The sequence below is a fragment of the Nerophis ophidion genome, linkage group LG13 (assembly GCF_033978795.1).
Source record: "Nerophis ophidion isolate RoL-2023_Sa linkage group LG13, RoL_Noph_v1.0, whole genome shotgun sequence".
NCBI classification, from domain to species: Eukaryota; Metazoa; Chordata; class Actinopteri; order Syngnathiformes; family Syngnathidae; genus Nerophis; species Nerophis ophidion.
Window position 1 is genome coordinate 21,616,282 of NC_084623.1, and position 24,418 is coordinate 21,640,699.

Below are 24,418 nucleotides of genomic sequence, written 5' to 3' on the forward strand. Positions count from 1 at the left end.
TTTTTTAAACCTTTATTTTATTAGCGCAGTCAGACCGGATTTTGCGCACAGCACTGTTATGTTATATCATGTCATGTTGGAAGAGTGCTGCTGTTCTTAGGAGTGCTTGACGTCTTTTCAAGTTTTTCAGAGCCGTTGACTCAAGCCTGTTTTAAAATTTAAAAAAAAGTACCTCTCAAGTTACTGTCTTGTCTGTACTTTCATCTTGTATTTCATTCACACAAACAAAAGCAAACGAGTGGTTTCATGGGTATATGGGTTGTCCTGGCTAAAGTTAGCTTCTAGTTTGCTGGCAGACTCAGCCGGTGTCAAGTTAAAGTACCAATGATTGTCACACATACACACTAGGAGTGGCGAAATTAGTGGCCATTTCAACTGTTTAGTTTGGGAGGCGTCGACTCAGTGTTTTGGGAACACATTGGATGAGGTCCTGGACACATGAATTCCAAAGATAAACGTTCATTCACCTCACGATGACAGCATTTCATTCATATTTGTGCCACATTATAGTATTCAAGGTTTAACAGGCCAATTCCATTATTCCGTCCACACTGTTATTAAGATCAACAAAAAAACTGAAAACTCATTGTGATAAAGAGCTGTATCTTACCAAGTTGTCAAGTTCTGGGTCTTCACTGAAAAAGGGCTTCCCTTCCTTCTCCTGACAGCGGACAAAGTTCTCAATGTCCACATCGAAGCTCGCCGAGGTGATGCAGTCAGAACTAAGTGTGGACAGCTCACACTTCTCAAACAGCAGCGCCAACAGCGGGAAGAGGGGATGTCTATGAATGCAACACAGACACACAATACACACTTTCTTAGTCGTAGCGCTACCACAGTTCATCCAGTAAGTATTTGCAGCGCTTCACTTTTCCACATTAAATTATGTTACAGCCTTATTCCAAAATGGAATGAATCCATTTTTGACCTTAAAATTCTACAGATGACAATGTACAATTTAATTTTTGTAAATTAATTAAAAATAAAAAAAGTATTCACTGCCATTGCTCAATACTTTGTTGATGCACCTTTGGCAGCAATTACAGCCTTAAGTGTTTTTGAATACGATGCTACAAGCTTGGCACACCTATCTGTGGGCAATTTCGCTCATTCCTCTTTGCAACACCTTTCAATGTCCATCAGGTTGGATCGGAAACGTTGGCTTTCATCTAGGATGTCTATGTAGATTGCAGCATTCATCTTAGTCCAGTCAGGGAGGTGACCAAGAACCAGATTGTCTCTCTGTCAGAGCTACAGCATTCCTCTGGAGCAGGGGTCACCAACGCGGTGCCCGCGGGCACCAGGTAGCCCGTAAGGACCAGATGAGTAGCCCGCTGGCTTGTTCTAAAAATAGCTCAAATAGCAGCACTTACCAGGAGCTGCCTCTATTTTTTTTTATTTTATTTATTTACTAGCAAGCTAGTCTCGCTTTGCTCAACATTTTTAATTCTGAGAGACAAAACTGAAATAGAATTTAAAAATCCAAAAAAATATTTTAAAGACTTGGTCTTCACTTGTTTGAATAAATTCATTATTTTTTTTTACTTTGCTTCTAATAACTTTCAGAAAGACAATTTAAAGAAAAAAAATACAACTCAATACTTCCCCTTCTTTCCTGACAATTTAAATCAATGTTCAACTATATATATATATATATATATATATAATATATATATATATATATATTATATATATATATATATATATATATATATATATATACATACATACACATATATATATTTTTTTTATTTTATTTTCAAGAATAATAAATACATTTTGACTTAATTTTTCATTTTAGCTTCTGTTTTTTCGACGAAGAATATTTGTGAAATATTTCTTTAAACTTATGATTAAAATTCAAAAAAATTATTCCGGCAAATCTACAAAATCTGTAGAATCAAATTTAAAAATTATTTCAAAGTGGATTTTAATCTATTTAAAACATGTCATCAAAATTCTAAAATTAATCTTAATCAGGAAAAATTATACTAATAATGTTCCATGAATTCTTTTTTTTTATTTTTTCAAAAAGATTTGTATTAGCTAGTTTTTCTTTTAATTTTTTTCGGTTGAATTCGGAATTTTAAAGAGTCGAAATTGAAGATAAACTATGTTTCAAAATTTTATTTTCACTTTTTTCGTGTTTTCTCCTCTTTTAAACCGTTCAATTAATTGTCTTTTTCATCATTTATTCTCTACAGAAAAACCTTCCGTAAAAGGGGAAAAAAATGTATGACGGAATGACAGAAATACCCATTTTTATATATATATATATATATATATATATATGTGCCCGATACTGTGGTAGAGCGCAATATGTAGGTGTGGGAAAAATCACAAGACTACATCTCTACAGAACTGTTTCATGAGGGGTTCCCTCAATCATCAGGAGATTTTCAGGAAAAAGATTTTTCAGGAAAATCTCCTGATGATTGAGGGAACCCCTCATGAAACAGTTCTGTAGAGATAAAGTAGTCTTGTGATTTTTCCCACACCTACATATATATATATTTATTAAAGGTCAATTGAGCAAATTGGCTATTTCTGGCAATTTATTTAAATGTGTATCAAAGTGGTAGCCCTTCGCATTAATCAGTACCCAAGAAGTAGCTCCTGGTTTCAAAAAGGTTGGTGACCCCTGCTCTAGAGAGAGGAGAACCATCTCTGAAGCAATCCAGGAATTAGGCCTGTATGGTATAGTGGCCAGACCGAAGCAATTTCTTGGTAAAAGTTTGCCAAAATGCACATGTAAGACTCAGAGCCTGAGAAACAAAAAATATCTGGTTTGATGGGACAAAGATTGAACTCTTTGGCGCCATATTTGGAGGCAACCTGGCATCTTCAAATTGTTTGTCTGTACAGCACTTTGGCTAACTGGGGTTGGGGGTTGTTTTTGAAAGTGCTATATAAATGAATAAACTGAACACCGCTCCAAAACAGGCCAATACCATCCCTACAGTGAAGCATGGTGGTGGAACTATAATTGTGTGGGGATGTTTGTCAGCGGCAGGATTTAGGGCTTTATAAATAAACAATGATTGATTGAACTGGGAGACTATTAAGGATAGAGGGAAAGATGAATGCAGCAATGTACAGAGACATTCTGGACGGAAAAAAAACGCTTCTTATCCAACCTGATAAGCGCTTGAGAGGTGCTGCAAAGAGGAATGGGCAAAACTGCCGAAAGATAGATGTGTCAAGCTTGTGGCATCTTGTTCAAAGATACTTGAGGCTGTAATTGCTGCTCAAGTTGCACAGTAAATACTTGTGTTATGTGATTTTGATTTTTATTTTGTAATAAATTTGAAAAAACATTTTAATAAAAACCTTTTCTCATTGTCGTAATAGGGTACTGCCTGTAGAATTTTGAGGACAAAAATAAATTCATTCAATTTTGAAATTAGGTTACTTTCTTTATACACTGTATGTGCTAATTTCATCAGGTCTCTCTCTCATGCTCCATAGTATAATGCATACATGCATTATATACACTTCAAACTGCACTGATTTTCAACTGGTGGGTACCGGACATATCTTAAGTTGGTCGAAACTCTTTGTCGAATCAAAAAAACTTTTTTTTCTGATTTTATTTTGAAGGGGAATTGGTTTTAATGATGGGTATTGTCATCTTCAAGTGGTGGCAAAGCTCCGTATTGCTATTTGAAACCCGCTGTCATAGAAGACTAACCAAGTTTGTTAGTAATCATTCAGCCGCCATTAACATGTCAGTTGTGTCTCTTGTTGATCCATTGAAAGTGTAGTGTATTGTGTGTGTGTCTTATTCTTACCATATACCAACTGTTAAAGCGGAATGTACATCCTAGTTGTCTTTTTAATTGTCATATTTGGATGCGTTAAAAAATGCCATGTTAAATCGCTAATGATAATCTATTGCATATCGATGGGATTTAAAATGTGAATTAGCATCAAACTATCGCATATGTTTAAATGCAATTTGTCTAATGAATGTCCCAGATAACCCCTAAAATACCACAAATTTAACATGAAACACACATTTTAAAAATAAAAACACATTTTTAGATCAAATACAGTTCATCAGGACAGTATGCACAGTGCTTCAAGTTTTCCACATTTTGTTATGTTACAGCCTTATTTCAAAATGGAATACATTCAATGTATCCTCAAAATTCTACAGACAATACACTATAATGACAGTGTGAAAAGGTAGTGCTACGTGAATACAAACAGTGCTACGCTCCAACTGCTTCCCAAAGTTGACAACACACTCAGTCATATTTTTGGATGATTCATTTATTCTATTCAATGAATAACTAAAAATCATCCACTTCACGGCACTCCTTCACACTAAATTTCTTCGCTCCAATGGTTGGGCAAATAAAATATTATGTTCTATAATTATGTCAATCTCCTAAGACTTTGAAGACTTCAGAGGTTCTTTATTGTCAAATCCCTCCATACATGCAAGTCATAAGGAAGAATTGAGACACCGTTTCTCTTTTGCCTGTACAGTGGAGCAAATTCACTGTTACATTCGCTACACCAACTGGCAGTGGGGATGCTCATGACCTAAATTTTGGTTTGCAAGCTTAACATAACAAGTAGCAAAAATGGCAAGATAACCTGTACCGAGGTATCACTGTAATTTATGTGCTTTATTTTTGGATGTTCTGTTTTTATAGCTCTTTAAACTAAAGACTGTGAACTGGAACCCAACTGGTGTCTTTAGTGAGTGTTGTTTTTCTGCTGGGCTAGCCAAGTAGAGACCAGTGTTAATTTCGACAGCAGTTTTTAATGTAGTTTTAGTTAAGTCATTTGACGGAAATGTATTTTAGTTTTAGTCAAATTATAATCATTTAAATTGATTTAATTTTAGTCAACAAAATTACACATTTTGTTCAGCAAACATTACAGTAAATTTAGTCGACTAAAATACAAAGTATTAAAGATAAGGCCTCTTTAAATTTCATTAGAAAGCACCTTTATTTAGAATACCTGCAAAGTATTTGTTTAATACACTTGTAGCATGATATTGTGGTCAGGAATAATTATCCTTTGCAGTTCAATGCCAATAAATATCTTTCACGCACTTTTCTATCTTTTCATACTATGTCTCTGGCAAAGCAAGTAAGGGGGTGATCAAGGGGATGGGTCAAATGCAGAGGACACATTTCACCACACCTAGGTGTGTGTGACAATCATTGGTACTTTAACTTTAATGTATGTATGGGGGTTTTAAAACAGAGTTATGATGTATGCTTTCATCATAATTTGTTTGTTTATGAGCGCGGCAGAACTGGCAGCAGCAGATACACATACTGCATGTGGTGGTGGACAAATGTCTACAGCTTTTCCCTCAGGGTTTTGGGGGCCTGGAGACTTTCATTTTTTGATGAATGTCTGCCTCAAAAAAATTGGAAACACTGCACCCATTTCCTTGAGTCCTTTTGCGGCGTGTGTGACGAAAGCAAGTTGGATCACTGTGTAGAGGCGGAGCCGACGGCGGGTCAGGACACGCTTTGGCCTGGCTCAAGATGGCGGCCAGGAGGCGAAGAATGCAGCGGAACGGAGAGGCGTGCCTGGAGCTACGCTGCAGCAATCTAAATCAGGTGCGTGATAAACACACCGGCTCATAATCTGCCTATCTCCTCTCAGTGTATAAAAGGAGAGAAGGAGGAGAGATCAGGAGGAAGAGGTGGAGTGTCCGCAGCACAGCGGAACCAACCGAACGAGACCGAAGAGAGAATGAGCCCCAGACGGCAGCTGAAAAGCCGACCGAGACGAGCAGCGGAGGAGGAGGAGCTGAAAACAGACCCGATCGACGCAAACACATCCGCATTTGAAAAAATAAAGGAGTCAAACCTGCTCAACACGATTTCCTTCCTGAATGGTCCATGCAACCCACAGGGTGACGGCTGAAGTCGTGCACAATCACATTAAAAGTTGCTATTCTTTTAGATTTACCAATAAATAAATTATTTTTTGAAGTAGAGAAAATGATGATCCTATTTTGTAAAGAACTAATACGGGAGAAGAATTAGCTTTAACTTAGAGGTGTGTAGATGTCCCAATCGACGACTACCCTATTTTAAAAGTGAAACATATCCTCTTCACTTTCTCCCACATGTACACATTACAATGTGTAACATGTAAAATCCATACATTTTTGTTTTAGTGGTGAGATGTTTACAAGGAAAAGCAGCTGATTGGCTATCGTTCATAACTAATTCCCGGGCCTTCTTTCATAACGTGCACTGTTAAAGAGCTGTGATTGGATATATTCCGAATTTGTCAGCACGGTGACACAGGAGTTAGCGCATGTGCCTCACAATACGAACGTCCTGGGTTCGATCCTGAGCTCGGAATCTTTGGAGTTCGCATGTTTTCCCCGTGACTGCGTGGGTTCCCTCCGGGCACTCCGGCTTCCTCCCACCTCCAAAGACATTCCCCTGGGAATAGGTTGATTAGCAACACTAAATTGGCCCTAGTGTGTGAATGTCAGTGTGAATGGTTTCTATCTATCTGTGTTGGCACTGCAATGAGGTAGCGACTTGTCCATGGTATACACCGCCTTCCACCCGAATGCAGCTCTAGAAAATGGATGAATGGAATTTTGCTATGTTCTTAGTCAATGTTAATTTGTTTTGATTATAATGTTATTTTTGTCAGCGGAAAAGACGACAAAAATCATTAGTCAACAAAATTAACACTGGTGGAGACCAAACAGAGTGAGAAAAAAAAAAACATTTATAGACACTTATTTGTTAAAAGTGACTTTGAGTTGGTGATTAAAAACACAGAGCTCCTGAAATGTATTTTGCGACACATAACATTCCAATTGCACTGTATTTTCATTAAATATGAGATAGTTGACAATTTTCTGTTATAACCGCTTGCCATTAAGGGGTGATGGTGGGTTCCAAACCAGTTGAGAACCGCAGCTCTAAAAAACAGTTAAGTATTGGACATTTTATATTATTGTAAAATTATTCATTTTTTGACAGAAGTTATGTTTAAGTGATCCATTGTTTTTATCAGTGTGCCTTTATGTTTTCTCTCTCTGTGCTGTTTCCAATGAGCAGACACAGACACATAAAAAGTCCAGCTTGAAAGCATGTGGACAAGAATCCTTTTGAATGCCAGTGTACAACATCATAAATACAAGTCACATGGAACTTCATTAACAACCTAAACTTAGAGTTATGGGTCATTTACAGAAATGGGTAATCTTATACTGTAGAGAGCTTCTTGTTTGACAAGCTTAAGGCAACACATTTTTACATGGTCATTAAGTAACAAAACTACTAATAGGAACACACAAAGTTCGTTTTACCGGTATATGGAGTCTTTGTCCACATCCATGGGCGTCTGTGGCTCTGTGAGAGGCGGGCTGGGTGCCTCCGCTAACATCCCCTCAAACTTCTCCTCTGAATCACTCTCTAACTTTGCTACACTTTGCATCTGCTGAAAAATAAAAATGAAACAAGAAATTCAAAGCAAGGCAAAAATAAAGTAATAAAAGTGGCAAACACTGACAGAAGATGAGAAAATAAAGGCGGAGTTGGCTCATCATTAACACATCATGTGAAGGACCAAGGGAAGCCAGAGGGCAACGCCACCAACAAACAGAGGCTTGCTTCAAGATGGAATTTCAAGATGACACAAACTGGCTACTACTTCTTCATAAATGTTTAAATAGACTGTAATTTTCACAAACTAAGTTAGTGTATAACATACATGTGTACACATACACATTTGAAGTAGGCAGTACATACAGTCATTGTGGAAAATACACCAGTTGACATGACGGTATTCAGTTTTTCTCAAATAGAGGGGTGGAGGTTGATGCCAGGGGAAGCACGTGTGACACTGGGGAACATGCTTTTTTAGTATCATGCAGAACCGTGCTTTAAACCCTGCTTCGAAAATCTGCACTACAAAACGTGCTCATTGCAGCCATTAATGCCGACTTCCTCACTTTAGCACGAATGGTTTTATTTATTTTTTGTCTTGTAGGTTCAAGTGTTTTATAAATGTGCTCCTGAGTTAATGTTACTCATAGGGATGATGTTTGTTAAGAAATCATCAAGTTCGAGCCCATTATCGAATCCTCTTATCGAACCGATTCCTTATCGGATCACTTATTGAATCCAGAAAGGTTATTGTGTGTGCACGGAGTTCCAAAAGCCATAGATGTTATGTACGCTGTTTATATGGAGGAAAAGCGGACGTGACTGAAGACAGCATTCGGACGTTATAGAGTGAAGGTTTCAGGTGAAAGAGGACCAGTGAGCATATAGCGCTGCTACGTGCGTTGTAAATAAAAAAAATTGCCGACAAACATCAACATGGATGAGGTGCCGCTCACTTTCAACATCCCAGAGAAGCACGCTGTGGAGAAGAAGGGGACCAGCACAGTAGCAAATCGATACGCACAACGGGGCAAGAGAAGTCGGCTTTTACTGTAGTGCTAGCTTGCTATGCTAATGGACAACGAGACTGACTTTGAAAATGAGGAGGAGAAATCCGGCGTGTTTGATGGAGAACTTGCCCAGCTGTTCATTTCGGACACTGAAGATGAGGACTTTGATTAATATGTGGATGAAGATTGATCAAAAAATAATGTGAGTACATTGATAAATACTTCAATAAAGTACAACCGAATTCAGCTTTGCTCCTGCAGCCTTTTTAAAACAGCGTCCATGCATGCTATCGTATGTTTTAAGCTAGCGTATGTTTAACCATGCCTGCGCCCAAAAATACACTGCGCCTTATTTATGCGTTAAATACAGAAATGGCACCCGTAACTGACATGGGCCTTTTAATACGGTGCGCCCTGTGGTCACGAAAGTACGGTATAGTGTCTTTGATAACATGAACCGGTTCTCAAAAAGGGATTCAAATCCATGGAATCGGTTCTTTTCTTATCGAACAATCGGGAAAACCGGTTTTGAACATCATCCCTAGTTGCTCATCAGTTTCAATCTATTGAATTAATTATTGCAGCCTTTCAACACAATTTTACACTATCATAAATCAAAACTAGCTTTCATATAAACAAGAGTAGAACCTCCAAAGTCGCTCTCAGACATGGAGGTCATGATTGACATCTGCAAATCAGGTCAGTGAGCAACTCTAAAACATGTTATGCAATGTTTACGCACATTAAAACAATTACGCAACATGCTTTGGTTAAATTATCCCAGGAATCAGGAAGAGGTGCACACTCCCTGTCCTGTCTCATGCAAATACACCACTGCTCGACACAGAACATAGTTGCTTGTAATGATGTTCACAATTCATCAGTTTGTGAGTGCACCTCGCGCGCCGTGACCATGAATGGTGGATATTGGGTAAGAGTGTGTTTGTGTGGAGCGTGATAGCAAAATGTCTGAGCAGTGTTGGACCTGAGGACTGCAGCAAGCATGTTTAGGTTGGCAATAAAGTTTAAAAAAGGGGCATCAGACTCTGTGTGAGCGCTAAAAACAAAATACATTGTTGACGGTTAGAAGACGCAGTCAAAGCGGGGACACGTGAATAAGACCGCCCACAAAACGGTGCATCCTGAAAAGACAGACAGAAAGCGGACTGAAGATGGTCTGTAAAACATCCATCCATCCATTTTCTTCCGCTTATCCAATGTCGGGTCAAAACATAATATATGCAAAACCACTATTTCATCTTATGTAGAACACAAGTAAGTTTTTTAAATGTAGAAAAAAAAACAATATGACCACTTTAACCCAATCAACTATTTTGGCCACAAAAACAATTACCACTCCACTTCAACTTAAAGAAAACATAAGTCCATTCCACAGTTACCAATAAATGAGGTAGTCTTTTTCATACCTACCAATGTTCTCTGAGTAATTCCACTTGGTCAAACTTTTTACAGTGGTGCCTCAGCCTACGAGCATATTGTGTTCCACGACCAAGCTTGTTACTCATAAAGTACTTGTATTTTATATCAGCCTGTCCATTAAAATAAATGGAATTCAATTTATTCCAGACTTTGCCCTCCCAAAAGAGCACAATTTTAAAATGTAACATGCCTTTTAAAAAGAAAAAAATTAGTTTTAAAAACAATACAATAGTACGGTAATACAAACAACTACAGTACAGTAGTTAAGGTAGGTAGATTGTAGAACACAATACTTGTATTTTGTAATACAGTAATAATTATGTAAAGCATTTATTTCTTCCAGCAGACTGAAGAGGACTTCGAAATCCTTGTTGGATCCGACATGTTCAATATAATGTGCAAAGTTACCGAAGAAGGAAGGCTGGTCAATAAGGTTTAAATGGCAGCGAGTTATGGCATTGTAAAAGCGGATATTTCTAATTATGATATCTCCAGCAATCAATGTTGTGGTAGACAAGAGTTTACGCTTTCAGGCCATGTTGTTTTAGAGTTACTAGTTGGCAGCAGGAGCAGCAACAACATCGTCAGTTTGTAGCCCTGCATAGCAAGAGACCCCCGAGACAAACAGAGCAGCTTCAGGAGACCAATTAAGCCAGGCCACAGGTGGAGGAGTAAGCCACGGCAGGGGGAGGATGTCAGTGGGGAAGCTTTGGAAACCGGATCGCTGCTAAAGGTTTGGTTTAAAATGGTTGGGAAAAACTAAGTTATTTCGATCTCCAGCTATAAGCTAATGCTAGCAAGTTGGATCGAATGTTTTGGGGCGGATTTTACGGAGTTCACTGTGGCATTAGCGATGCCATCTAATGGCTCAGAGGCTCATAACTTAAATTATACTCCGAATTTAAAGCATAACAAAAAGCTAAGGGACACCACCTATCTCAAAATACTCGTAAGTTAAAAGGCATCACAGTATTAACATTACACATCACAAATTAATACAACTATGAAGGATTCCTTCTGATATTGTATCCGACCAATACTCAAGGCTTCAATTTAGGTCGGCATTGGTGCCTTTTTGCAAAAGTCAGTGCCCATCCATATTTATGAGTAAATGGGTTATACATGTATAGCGCTTCTCTACTTTCAAGGCACTCAAAGCGCTTTGACCCTATTTCCACATTCACCCATTCACATACTGATGGCAGGAGCTGCCATACAAGGCCCTAACCAGACCCATCAGAAGCAAGGGTGAAGTGTCTTACTCAAGGACGAGGATGGCGGAAGCCGGGGATCTAACTAGGAACCCTCAGGTTACTGGCACAGCCGCTCTACCAACAGAGCCACACCGTCATCTATGAGGGTCAATCAGTAATCCGCAATTTTGTTGTTCTAAATGGGCAATAACGATAAAAAGCATATTCTATTCTACTCTAAATGCTCGATTGTTAGTATGGGATTTAAATATTCGTCTCACACAATCTAATAAAAAATAATTTATAATTTATTTAATGCTTTTTTCTTTTTTTAACATTCTGCTTCTTTCAGCTTTAATTAACCTACCATGAAAATTCTGTACTTTTCAAAGCCTTGTAAAGACATAAATATACAGCAAATTAACAGGGGATCTAATACTTATTCTTCCCACAGTTTATGTACTGTACAGACAATTTTTTTGTATACAAATACATCAATGTACACTCCAAATTCCTCAAATGTAAAATTGATTTTGTAGACCATTTATAGAAAAAAAGCAAATGTTAACTAAACAGGTCTTTAGTTGTATCATATCAAAGCGTTTAGACATTTTTCTGTTTAAAATCAATAAGTTTATCTAAAGTTTATAGTGTCACACACTGCATACCTAGTTACACGTAATCATCACATTTACTCTCATGTTCTTACCCACCTGCTGCTCCGCCTTGGAGTATTTGTCAATGGAAACCGAATGGGCTGCCATCACCTTACTGCAGATGCGGAAAACACTGAGGCATTATAGATTGTGCCGACAGGTGGGCAACCTAAACAAAACACACAACTTAAGTTGTTTTTAACAGTATACGTCCATGATGATCATGTGGAAGAAATATGCTTTGTCAACTGTGCATCATTTGAAAAGTCACTCGCGAGAGAATGAAGAGTGCTTGAAACTCTGCATGTCAACATGTCCGTTCGGTGCCACACCCACAAAATGCCTAGGCAACTATTTTTAGATCAACACTGTATGAAAAAAAAATCAACAACAGAAGGAGATAACGTCCGCAGGAACTTACCACAGAACGAAGGACATACACTTTTTGATTTCCTATTCTGCAGCTCATTTTTATTTGAAAAGTTTTTTAAATATCTTGTGTGACATCATGCACAAAAGTGCACTTTATTTGTTTTAACTATTGTAGTGGCGTTCTGTGCAAAAAGTTCACTTTAGTGTTGTTTTGATATGTCATCTTAGTGAGATTATGCACAAAAGTTCACAAATAGCTTGTTTTTTAAATGTCTCTGACAATCTTGAACTTTCTATTTTGAAAATGACATGTTTGTTTGTGCCACTGTTTAATAAATACAGTTTTGCTAATTTGACTTAGTTGGGATTTCTCTCGCTGCATGAAAGTTTAAAATGAGCATATATTAATGCAGTATGAACAAGTACCTTGTACTTTTTTAATTTTTCTGAAGGAACTCTCCTGAAGGAATCAACAAAGTACTATCTATCTATCTATCTATCATGTTTTAATGTAGACATATAGAATCATCGAACTAGTGTTATTATATGCATCAAGTGTTTATTCAAGGCTAAGGCACAATATTGCGGAATATATTGTGTATCATGACACGGCCCCAAAATATTGAGATAGATTAATACAAGGCCATATCGCCCAGCCCGAGAAGTAAGATCACATGGCTATATTTCACGGTTAAACATGTCCACCAAAAAAAAGGTAGGAAGAAGCACAGCGTATTAAATCTTACCCCTTTTCCATATCTATTACTGATAATACATTTACAGCTTATATTTTACATTTTAAAACTTATATTTCTTTGGGTTACATTTTGTAATTTAATTTTTGTTCACTTTCTGTGGGAAAAAAAAAGATTCACTCAATATACAGTATGTACCCTGTTTTAATCTTCTTGGTCGCCTAATCGTTAAGATGGTCAGTGACTATTCGACTATCAAAATGGTTGTTGATTGCAGCAAGGGTTGCGCAATATACACAATATAAATGATATATATTGGGCCAACAATAGACCTTTATTATTATATCGTGATAATGCATTTTGATGATACGTTCTAGCTGTGTTCTGCAATTTTGACAGCTGCAAGGGAAAAAAAAAACGCGTTCTCAGTGCAATGTCGCGTTCTCGCTCGCGGCTAATGTCCCTCGACAGTGCTGGATGGAAGGAGGTTTTGGCTCAAAATCTCACGATACATGGCCCCATTCATTCTTTCCCTAACCGGATCAGTCGCCCTGTCCTCTTAGCAGAAAAACAGCTCCAAAGCATGATGTTTCCACCCCCATGCTTCACAGTAGGTATGGTGTTCTTGGGATGCAACTCAGTATTCTTCTTCCTCCAAACACGACGAGTTGAGTTTATATCAAAATGGATACATGGATGATACAGCAGAGGATTGGGAGAATGTCGTGCGGTCAGATGAAACCAAAATAGAACTTTTTAGTATAAAATGAACTTGTCGTGTTTGGAGGAAGAACAATACTGAGTTGCATCTCAAGAACACCACACCTACTGTGAAGCATGGGCGTGGAAACATCATGATTTGGGGCTATTTTTCTACTAAGGGGACAGGACGACTGATCCGTGTTAAGGAAAGAATGAATGGGGCCAAGTATCGTGAGATTTTGAGCCAAAACCTCCTTCCATCAGTGAGAGCTTTGAATGGTTGACCAAATACTAATTTTCCACCATAATTTACAAATAAATTCTTTAAAATTCCTACAATGTGAATTCCTGGACTTTTTTTCCACATTCTGTCTCTAACAGTTGAAGTGTACCTATGATAAAAATTACAGACGTCTGTCATCTTTTTAAGTGGGAGAACTTGGACAATTGGTGGCTGACTAAATACTTTTTTGCCCCACTGTAAGTCCCTGGACACAGGAGGACTTTGGGGGAAAACTCTAAATGATTTACAATCAGAGCCAATAGTAGGACAGACTGTATTTTAAAAATGCTATTGATATTGTTACAGTGTAATCATGTGTTTTTGTCTGCTTAAAATGATGATCAAAAATGTAATGATTCAATGATCTGGAAAAAGATCAATATCAGTATTTGTATGACCAGTACTGGCACTGTAATTAATTGGATGTTGGATGAATACCCAAATTTGCATGATCGCCCGAAACTAGTGGTAAGCATCCAAACAGAAGAATACACGCTAAATACATTTAACAGAAATGTAGATGCAACTGTGTTACAACAGAAAGTAATCAGCCTTTAACAGTCCATTTACAATTAGGATGACAATAATAGTTTTGAGAAAATAATACAAACGAAAATTACGTTATTTGTTACTGTGTATGTAAGCAGCTAAATTAAGAGCCTTTGTAATTCATTTTGAAATGAGTCTATCATTTTTTTATGTCAAAAATATACAGTATTGCAATACATATTCTTCTTGCAAGACGCTGCAATACAAATCGCGGTATAGATTTCAGGCCATATTGCCCATCGCTAGTTGCAGACCCATGCTACATGTTAAAATGGTGGTGTATTTCAATTTGATTTCAATTCACTTAAATGTGGAACATTGATTTTAGACCGTTATTTTCAGTCATGAGCTTAATCACAGACCAAATTCACTGCTAAATTTGCTAATAATATGCTAAAACCTCAATTATGTTACTTTTAATTAGTCTTCTTTGGCTTAGGAACATTATCAAAATTTGAAACTAAATTGTCTGAGATTAGCCCAAAAAAAAATTTTGTTTATTTACAACAAAGGTATCAAGGCCCGGGGGCCAAATCTCGCCAGCCACATTATATAATATGCCCTTCCACATCATTTTATGTGGTTTGCCATACATTTTAATCATGGCCTGTCCCATAATTTTGAAGGGGCACGCCACATATTTCTAATGAAGTCCTCAATGTTATTTTGTGTGGTCCCGCCGCTACATCATTTATGTGGCCTGCGAAAGGCTGGAAATGGGGGGAAGAAATGTTCTACACTTTAATATTATCTGATATTCCAGACATTTTTGTTATCTTTATCAAAAATATACACTATCATCTTGTCTTTTGATTTCAAAGCAAGTTATCCATCAATCTGTACAAAAAACAATGAATAATAACAGTTGCCTTTGCAGATTGCGACAAAGCTATTACAGATTTCTACTCATATTAAGACTGCACAATTAATTGACATCAAGGCATCAAGGTTTTAATTAGTGCGATTACATAAGCGCAATAGGCTGAAGTTTTGGTTTGGGTTTTTTCTCCGCCGCCACCAGACATTTGAGTGACAGACATATGTTTGCCAATCAAAATTGTTCAGCTTTGCATTTGTTCGTCTCACTTCAAACAGAGAGAAAGACATCCCACTCTTTGCATCACTCTCAGCACCTGAGCTTGTTTTATTTAACAGTAGAATTAAATGAACGCATTGAGCCCTCTTTTGAGTCATTGACAAATCGTCGCTGGGTGGAGAGCGGAGTGCCAGCTTTACACAAAGAGGATTCACGTATAGACTGCCTACTCGCCACAAAGTAACACAAATTAGGAGTGAAAAAATATGATTATAAAGCCAAGTGTCAGATTCAAATCGGATGGGAAATATTAGCCCATCAACACAGGCGAACGAGCGAAAATGCCCTGATGGCAATAAACAAAAAGACATTGTCCAACCCAACTGAAAAAAGAATGCACTTTAAGATGTTAAATATTTAACTAAAAATATTTTGCTTACAGAAATAAGTCAATTTTAATGTTTTATTTAAAATAACAACTTTGTTTACCTTCCAAAAACAGTACAATGATTTCAAAAAAAATCTACAGTAATGACATAAAAGTTTGTATACTTTGAAATGGTTACTTTTAATATTAATATATATATATACAATGATTACATTACATCATAATCATTGTAAAGATGATATCGATTATTTCTTCAGTTTAAGAGCATGATGTAAACCTGACCTGGGCAAATTAAGGCCTGGGGGCCACATGCAGCCCGCCAAGCTTTTCAATCTGGCCCGCCGGACATTCCCAAATATTTTTTTTAGATCTTTAAGATGGAAAGTGTACCTGCCATTATGATGTGCAGTCATGTTTTCTAATGAACGTAAGTCTTCTACTATACAAAGTATTTCAATGGTTGGAATCTGCACTTTTGCATGAAATACTAGTTACTATGGTCATCTAATTAGTTACTATGGTAATCTACGTCACAGCAGCTCAGATGAGGCACCAAGCAGTGTGGGAGGGAAGCGTTTCCACAGACGCGGAAGGAGCTTTTCACAACAATATTCTAAAGCTTAGTGATATGGTCAGATATATTATATTGTAGGTGGTTTTATTTTGTACCCTTCACGTTCATATTTCACTATTAATTGCATTTTTGTTGCGTTTCACTTGATTGTAAAATATGTCGATCGAAAGGGGGTGAGACATTCATATTTTGTCAATATTAAGTGTTTTATCGTTCATATAAAAATGTAAAATTCCATTACGTTTTTTAAGGCGGTCTGTCATAAAGTTTTTAGCATTCAATCAGACATTATTGTGAAGTTTTGTATTAGTGTCCCTAAAAATAGATATACCGGCCCCCAGACACATTTTTTTCTCGAAATGCTGTCCCCCGAGTCAAAATAATTGCCCAGGCCTGATGTAGACAAAAGTTCTGAGTTGGTCTGTTTTATTGACTGAATTATTGAATATTGTTCGTAAGTGTAGGACCTTAAAACAAGAATGTCAATTGACAGTCTAAATGTAACACGTCTTCATTCCCTTGTCACACTTTCACAGTTTTAAGCATTCTTATGTAATAAATATAAATTCGCAAATCGAATTGCAATTTAATTAACAGTAGAATTATCTGAACGCATTGAACCCTCTTTTGAGTCATTGAGAATCTTTGTTTCGTCGCTGGGTGGAAAGCGAGGCGCCAGTTTTACACAAAGAGGATTCATGTACAGACAACATGCCTACTTGCCACATAGCAACAGAAACTATGAGGGAAAAAATATGATTGCAAAGCCAAATGTCCTGTTGTGGGAATAGTTCAGCTTCAAATCGGATGAATTGATTACCATGAATTGATTAACGTGGACCCCGACTTAAACGAGTTGAAAAACTTATTCGGCTGTTACCATTAGTGGTCAATTGTACGGAATATGTACTGAACTGTGCAATCTACTAATAAAAGTTTCAATCAATCAATGGGAAATATTAGCCCATTAACATGGATGAACGAGCGAGAATGCCCTGATGGCAATAAACAAAAATACACCGTCCAACCCAACTGAAAAAATAATGCACTTTAAGATGTTAAATATTTACTTAACTAAAATGTTTTGCTTACAGAAATTAGTCCATTTTAATGGTTTGTTCATTTAGGATAACAACGTTGTATACCTTCAAAACAGTGCAATGATTAAAAATGACAAATAAAAGTTTATATACTTTTAAATGGTTACTTTTAATGTTATTATATATAATGATTACATTACATTATAAACATTTTAAAGTTTTTATCGATTATTTATACAGTTTAAGAGCATGATGCAGACCAGGGGTGTCCAAAGTGAGGCCTGCAGCCAATCGTTTACCGGCCCGCCACACATTCTGCAAAAATTGCAAAATTGATAGTATTGCAAAAATTTAAAAAAACATTTAAAAAAAGTGGAATGAGGTGAAATCTAATGAGGAAAAAGTGGCAATGTTGACACAAACCTGCCATGCAGGCAGAATTTTGTTTTCCTTTTGTCTTTATTTCTTTTTTTTCCATTGCTCAAAATAATAAAAAAGGACAAAAAATCTATGTTATAATGAATTATTACTTAAAAACTATCACTTTACAAAAGTTTTATGTGGAAAAAATATTGCATATGTTGTGTGGTCTCCATATAAAAACATCAAAGTTTTGACAAGAGCATAAAACAAACAAAATAATAGTTCAAACTTTAAATCGACAGATATAGGAAGTTGATCTTGAAATTTAAGTGTTAAACGTAAAAAAAAAACTTATAAAAATGTATCACTTTTTGAGTGGGGAATCTTTCGGATCTCAAATATATTTAATAGGATTTTATTTAACTTTTCACTGTGATTACTCAAAACTATTAAATAATTAAAATCAATGGTGTCCTGCATTATTGATCTTTGAGGGCTTTAATTGCTAAATAAAGGAACTATCCTGAAGGAATCAATAAAGTACTATCTATCTATCTAAATCAGTGGTTCTTAACCTGGGTTCGATCGAACCCTACGGGTTCGGTGGAGGTCAAAACTCACCCGACTCATCGTGTAAATAAAAACTTCTCCCTATCGGCGTATTACGGATACGGCAACAGCAGAAGTCAGACTGATTTGCAGGTGTGTAATTTGTTGTGAGTTTATGCACTGTGTTGTTTTTGTTGTTTGAACAAGGTGATGTTCATGCACGGTTCATTTTGTGCACCAGTAAAAAAAACATGGTAACACTTTAGTATGGGTAATATATTCACCATCAATTAGTTGCTTATTAACATGTAAATTAGTAACATATTGGCTCTTAACTAGTCATTATTAAGTACTTATTAATGCTTTATTCGGCATGGGCTTATTATAACCCTCTAACCCTAACCCGAACCCTAACCAAATAACTCTAATTTAAGTCTTTGTTACTTAGAATATCTTCCCCTAGTGTCCAAAAAACGCAAAATTAAGTCTGTGTTGCTTAGAATATGTTTCCCATACTAAAGTGTTACCAAAAACATATAACTTTGTCTTGAATTTGGAAAAAAAAGGAGGGTTCGGTGAATGCACATATAAAACTGGTGGGGTTCGGTACCTCCAACAAGGTTAAGAACCACTGGGCTAAATGTAACACGTCTTCCTTCGCTTGTCACACTTTTGCAGTCTTACGCATTCTTATGTATAAAATATAGAAATCGCAAAATTAATCGCAATTTTGGAAATAAAAATCGTGCATCCCTAATTCATATATTCACTTTTACATGTTCTCCTCTTAGGTCAGCCATAATAGCGATGTGGGCCTAATCAAAATGAATTTAATACCCCGAATTAGTGAGAGACACAAGCAAATGGCACCGTGGTGGAATATGGCCCATGAATTGATTTGCTTACTAATCAATACAAAAGGTGACAAATACGACAATGTTTTTTGGTTTAACTACATTTGCTTACGTGTTTTATAAAAGCTAAATAGTAATATATTGATATGGTTCATTACAGCACCAAGGTGCTTACTACAGCGTTACCCCGGTACTTCTTGCACCACACACCCACTAGGGCAGTGGTTCTCAAATGGGGGTATGCGTACCCCTGGGGGTACTTGAAGGTAGGGCTGGGCCATATTGCCTTTTTTTAATACCGCGATATTTTTAGGCCATATCGCGATATACGATATATTTCTCGGCATTTTTCCTTAGCCTTGAATGAACACTGGATACATATAATCACAGCAGTATGATGATTCTATGTGACTACATTAAAACATTCTTGTTCATACTGCACTAATATATGCTACTTTTAACCTTTCATGCAGAGAAAAAAATCACAACTAAGTCAATTTACCAAAACTGTATTTATCACAGTTAATAGCAGGTGACTTTTCAAATGATGCTACATATTAGCAGTAATGCTACTCTTGGTAGCAACGCTTGTACCCCAAACATGACAAATTAAAGTTGTCTATTCGACATCCTCCCGCTTGAAGACGAACCATCGCCAGACGACGGGCCCCGTGCTGTTTTTCTTGGGAATTAATTTTTCCTTCATTTGTTACGAGATTCGCAGCTTCTTTCTCTCGCAACAACCCACTAGCATCACAGCTAACGTTAGCCACGCTGCTACCTATCCGCTGGGCGAGGGCGTATACGTATGTGACGTATGACGTGACTGTTAGTGACGTATGTAAGAATGTGCGCCTGCTTTTCTGTGAAGAGACACAGGAAAAAATGAGGAGAGTGTAATGCCCGCAGCTGCGTGAGAACGTCTACTCGAATATTACGATATAGTCATTTTCAATATCGCACAGAGACAAACCCGCGATATATATCTTATATCGCCCAGCCCTACTGGAGGTATGCCAAGGGGTACGTGAGATTTTTTTTTAAATATTCTAAAAATAACAACAATTCAAAAATCCTTTATAAATATATTTAATGAATAATACTTCAACAAAATATGAATGTAAGTTCATAAACTGTGAAAAGAAAGGCAAAAATGCAATATTCAGTGTTGACAGCTAGATTTTTTGTGGACATGTTCCATAAATATTGATGTTAAAGATGTCTTTTTTTGTGAAGAAATGATTGGAATTTAGTTCATGAATCCAGATGGTTCTCTATTACAATCCCCAAAGAGGGCACTTTAAGTTGATAATTACTTCTATGTGTAGAAATCTTTATTCAGAATTGAATCACTTGTTTATTTTTCAACAAGTTTTTAGTTATTTTCATATCTTTTTTTCCAAATTGTTTAAGAAAGACCACAACAAATGAGCAACATTTTGCACTGTTATACAATTTAATAAATCAGAAACGAATGACATAGTGCTGTTTTTTAGTTCTGTATCTCTTTTTCCAACCAAAAATGTTTTGCTCTGATTAGGGGGTACTTGAATTAAAAAAATGTTCAAAGGGGGTACATCACTGAAAAAAGGTTGAGAACCACTGCACTAGGGCAATGGTTCTCAAATGGGGGTACGTGTACCCCTGGGGGTACTTGAAGGTATGCCAAGGGGTACGTGAGATTTTTTAAAAACATTCTAAAAATAGCATTTCAAAAATCCTTTATAAATGTATTTATTGAATAATACTTCAACAAATATCAATGTAAGTTCATAAACTGTGAAAATAAATGCAACAATGCAATATTCAGTGTTGACAGCTAGATTTTTTGTGGACATGCTCCATAAATACTAATGTTAATGATTTCTTTTTTTTTTGAAGAAATGTTTGGAATTTATTTCATGATTCCAGGTGGATCTCTATTACAATCCCCAAAGAGGGCACTTTAAGTGGATGATTACTTCTATGTGTAGAAATCTTTATTTATAATTGAATCAATTGTTTATTTTTCAACAAGTTTTTAGTTATTTTTATATATTTTTTTCCAACTAGTTTAAGAAAGACCACTACAAATGAGCAATATGTTGCACTGTTATACAATTTAATAAATCAGAAACTGATGACATAGTGCTGTATTTTACTTCTTTGTCTTTTTTTTCCCAACCAAAAATGTTTTGCTCTGATTAGGGGGTACCTGTATTAAAAAAATGCTCACAGGGGGTACTTCAGTGGATCTCTATTACAATCCCCAAAGAGGGCACTTTAAGTTGATGATTACTTCAATGTGTAGAAATCTTTACTTATAATTGAATCACTTGTTTATTTTTCAACAAGTTTTTTGTTATTTTTATATATTTTTTTCCAACTAGTTTAAGAAAGACCACTACAAATGAGAAATATTTTGCACTGTTATACAATTTAATAAATCAGAAACGGATGACATAGTGCTGTATTTTACTTCTTTGTCTCTTTTTTCCCAACCAAATATTTTTTGCTCTGATAAGGGGGTACTTGAATTAAAAATGTTTTCCCAGGGGGGTACTTTACTGAAAAAAAGGTTGAGAACCACTGCACTAGGCTGTTAGCTTTAGCCGTGTACGAGCTCCTGCTAGACGGACGTCTTTTGTGGCGGCAAGCGGTGATTCCAAACGACGCCGCCTGCCCAGTAAAAGGCGTATTTTCTGTCATTTCTCACCACAATCGCACAAATAGCCGTGAAACAGCCTCACAAATGTTGCCCGTGAACATGTCACCCATTCGGCGACATTTCCTTATAATAAAAAAAATAGCCGCCGAGTCGAAAGCTAACATTAGCAGGAGAGCTAAGTGTTATTTAGATGTGTGCTCGCCTGCAGCCCGGAGGCTAACCGCCATGTTTATCATGTAAAGAATCACAGCCTAAATAAAAAAGGGGGACAATAATGGGAGTCGGATATGGGCCGATATCAAATAGCTTCGTAGAGTCTCCATAATCAATTTTACTGATGTAATATGTACACGTATAATAGCGTAGCATCGTCGGGCTAATATAAGGCGTTGAGTCAAGTCATTGATGAGAGGACAGCTGCACTCTTATTCCCTCCCCTCCACGCTTGCAACACAGCTGTCGGGCCTCGTTTGTAGCATTAGCCTTGTGCTTTTCCACAAGCCTCATCTAGCCCCTAACGGCGACATGTTCCCCCCCCCCTCCCTCTTCTTCACACCACATATCTTCATGCCGCTTGCTTCGCTTATCAAACGTTCGCTGCCCCGGCGAGGTCCGCGTTTCTCGCCGCTGGGCATTTTAACGTGCGGCTCGGATTGTTTGATTGATAGGCACGGAAAAAGAGGGCTTTTGAGTGACAGCTTACCTGAGTGCCAATCTTCGTCACACTGACAAGCGGCTGCAGCAATCGGGACCCGCAGTTGTCGCGATGCGTCATCGCGTATGGGCACGCAGGGACGTTTGGTGCATTAATATTCATAAGGTGGGCGGACAATGACGTCGCGCCGCACGCAACACTGCCCGACGCTGCACGCTGGTCCTTTTCGTACGGTAAATCATCAAATGACGGCAAAATATTGTCTTACCTTTACATTTTCAGCCTGTTATTCATTTCCGTCGACACTAAAGCAGACATGAGGCTAACTGGTCGCGCCATCGACAGAGTGCATGCAGACAGTTTAGGACACAACAGCATTGTTATAACACAAAAGGTTATGATGTATGGTACAGTATTTTCATATCGCAATGTGATAAGTGTCAACATTTGAAAATGAGGGACGTTTTCCAGTCCCTTAAAGGCCTACTGAAACCCACTACTTTAAAAATAGTGGCAGGCGGTGGTCCCGTATTCATTTTAAATGTTTGTTTTAAAAGGAAATCGACCAGTCTAATGTCCTATATTGTCAACAAGTAAAACATCAGTGTATGTCTTTTTATGCGAATGACTTGACGTAGAGCCAATAGTAGTTTTTAACTTTTTATGCACTATTGACTTAATACCTCTTCTCTTAATACCCTAATCTCAAGAGGTTAAAACTTATTCTCACTCCTGCGCTTACCAAAGGCATGCAGTAAAAGTAAGCATGCGCTAATTATTTTAAAACCTCTTCTCACTCCTGCGCTTACTAAAGGCATGCAGTAAAAGGTTGAGTGTGATGTAAGCTTGGACCTTAAAGGCCTACTGAAACCCACTACTACCCACCACGCAGTCTGATAGTTTGTATATCAATGATGAAATATTAACATTGCAACACATGCCAACACGGCCTTTTTAGTTTACTAAATTACAATTTTAAATTTCCTGGGAGTTTCGTCTTCGAAACGTCGTGTAATGATGACGTGTACGCAAGACATCACGAGTTGTTAGGAAGAATGAGCGCTGCGCACACACACAGCTAAATGTCGTCTGCTTTAACGGCATAAATATACAGTTTTTTGGACATCTATGTTGCTGAATCTTTTGCAATTTGTTCAATTAGTATTGGAGAAGTCACAGTAGAAAGATGGAGTTGGGAAGCTTTAGCCTTTAGCCACACAAACACACGGTGATTCCTTGTTTAAAGGCCTACTGAAATGAGATTTTCTTATTCAAACGAGAATAGCAGGTCCATTCTATGTGTCATACTTGATCATTTCGCGATATTGCCATATTTTTGCTGAAAGGATTTAGTAGAGAACATCCACGATAAAGTTCGCCACTTTTGGTACTTCCTGAAAAAGCCTCGCCTTTACCGGAAGTCACAGACGATGACGTCACATGTTGATGGCTCCTCATGTATTCACATTGATTTTAATGGGAGTTTCCAACAAAAACAGTTATTCGGAACGAGAAAACGACAATTTCCCAATTAATTCGAGCCAGGATGACAGATTCGTGTTTAGGGATATTGATAGAAAAAAAAAAAAAAACGAGTAAAACAAAAAACGCGATACCATTGGGACGTATTCCGATGTTTTTAAACACATTTACTAGGATAATTCTAGGAAATCCCTTATCTTTCTATTGTGTTGCTAGTGTTTTAGTGAGTTTAATTTTACCTGATAGTCGGAGGGGTGTCTCCACGGCCGGGTGTTGACACGCAGTTTGACGCACAGTGTCTCAGGGGAGTCGACGACAGCTATGGACGGCAAAAGCTCAGCTTTTATCCGGTAAGAACTGACTTTTAAACCACAATTTTCTCACTGAAACCTTCTGGATGACATGTGGTCGGGATCCATGTTCTCTTGACCGCGCTCTGATCCATAGGAAAGTTTCACCTCCAGGAATTTTAAACAAGGAATCTCTGTGTGTTTGTGTGGCTAAAGGCTAAAGCTTCCCAACTCCATCTTTCTACT

At 37.3% G+C, this 24,418-nt stretch overlaps 1 protein-coding gene across 7 annotated transcripts in view; it reads right to left on the reverse strand.

Moving 5' to 3' along the window:
* Positions 1-22,607, reverse strand: part of pknox1.1 (pbx/knotted 1 homeobox 1.1) — a 39,913-nt gene extending 17,306 nt beyond the window's left edge. For 2 of the 7 annotated variants that reach the window (XM_061918591.1, XM_061918589.1), the window contains exons 1-4: positions 22,449-22,607; positions 11,751-11,862; positions 7,316-7,443; positions 611-782 (exon numbers count right to left, since the gene is read on the reverse strand). In XM_061918591.1, coding sequence (XP_061774575.1) covers positions 611-782; positions 7,316-7,443; positions 11,751-11,801 — 351 coding nt within the window. In that variant the 5' untranslated portion in view covers positions 11,802-11,862; positions 22,449-22,607. Of the gene's footprint in view, positions 1-610; positions 783-7,315; positions 7,447-11,746; positions 11,863-19,692; positions 19,717-22,448 lie in introns of those variants that run through there. The other 5 variants (XM_061918590.1, XM_061918587.1, XM_061918592.1 and 2 more) reach the window with 4 other exon arrangements.
* Positions 22,608-24,418: the final 1,811 nt, after the last annotated feature.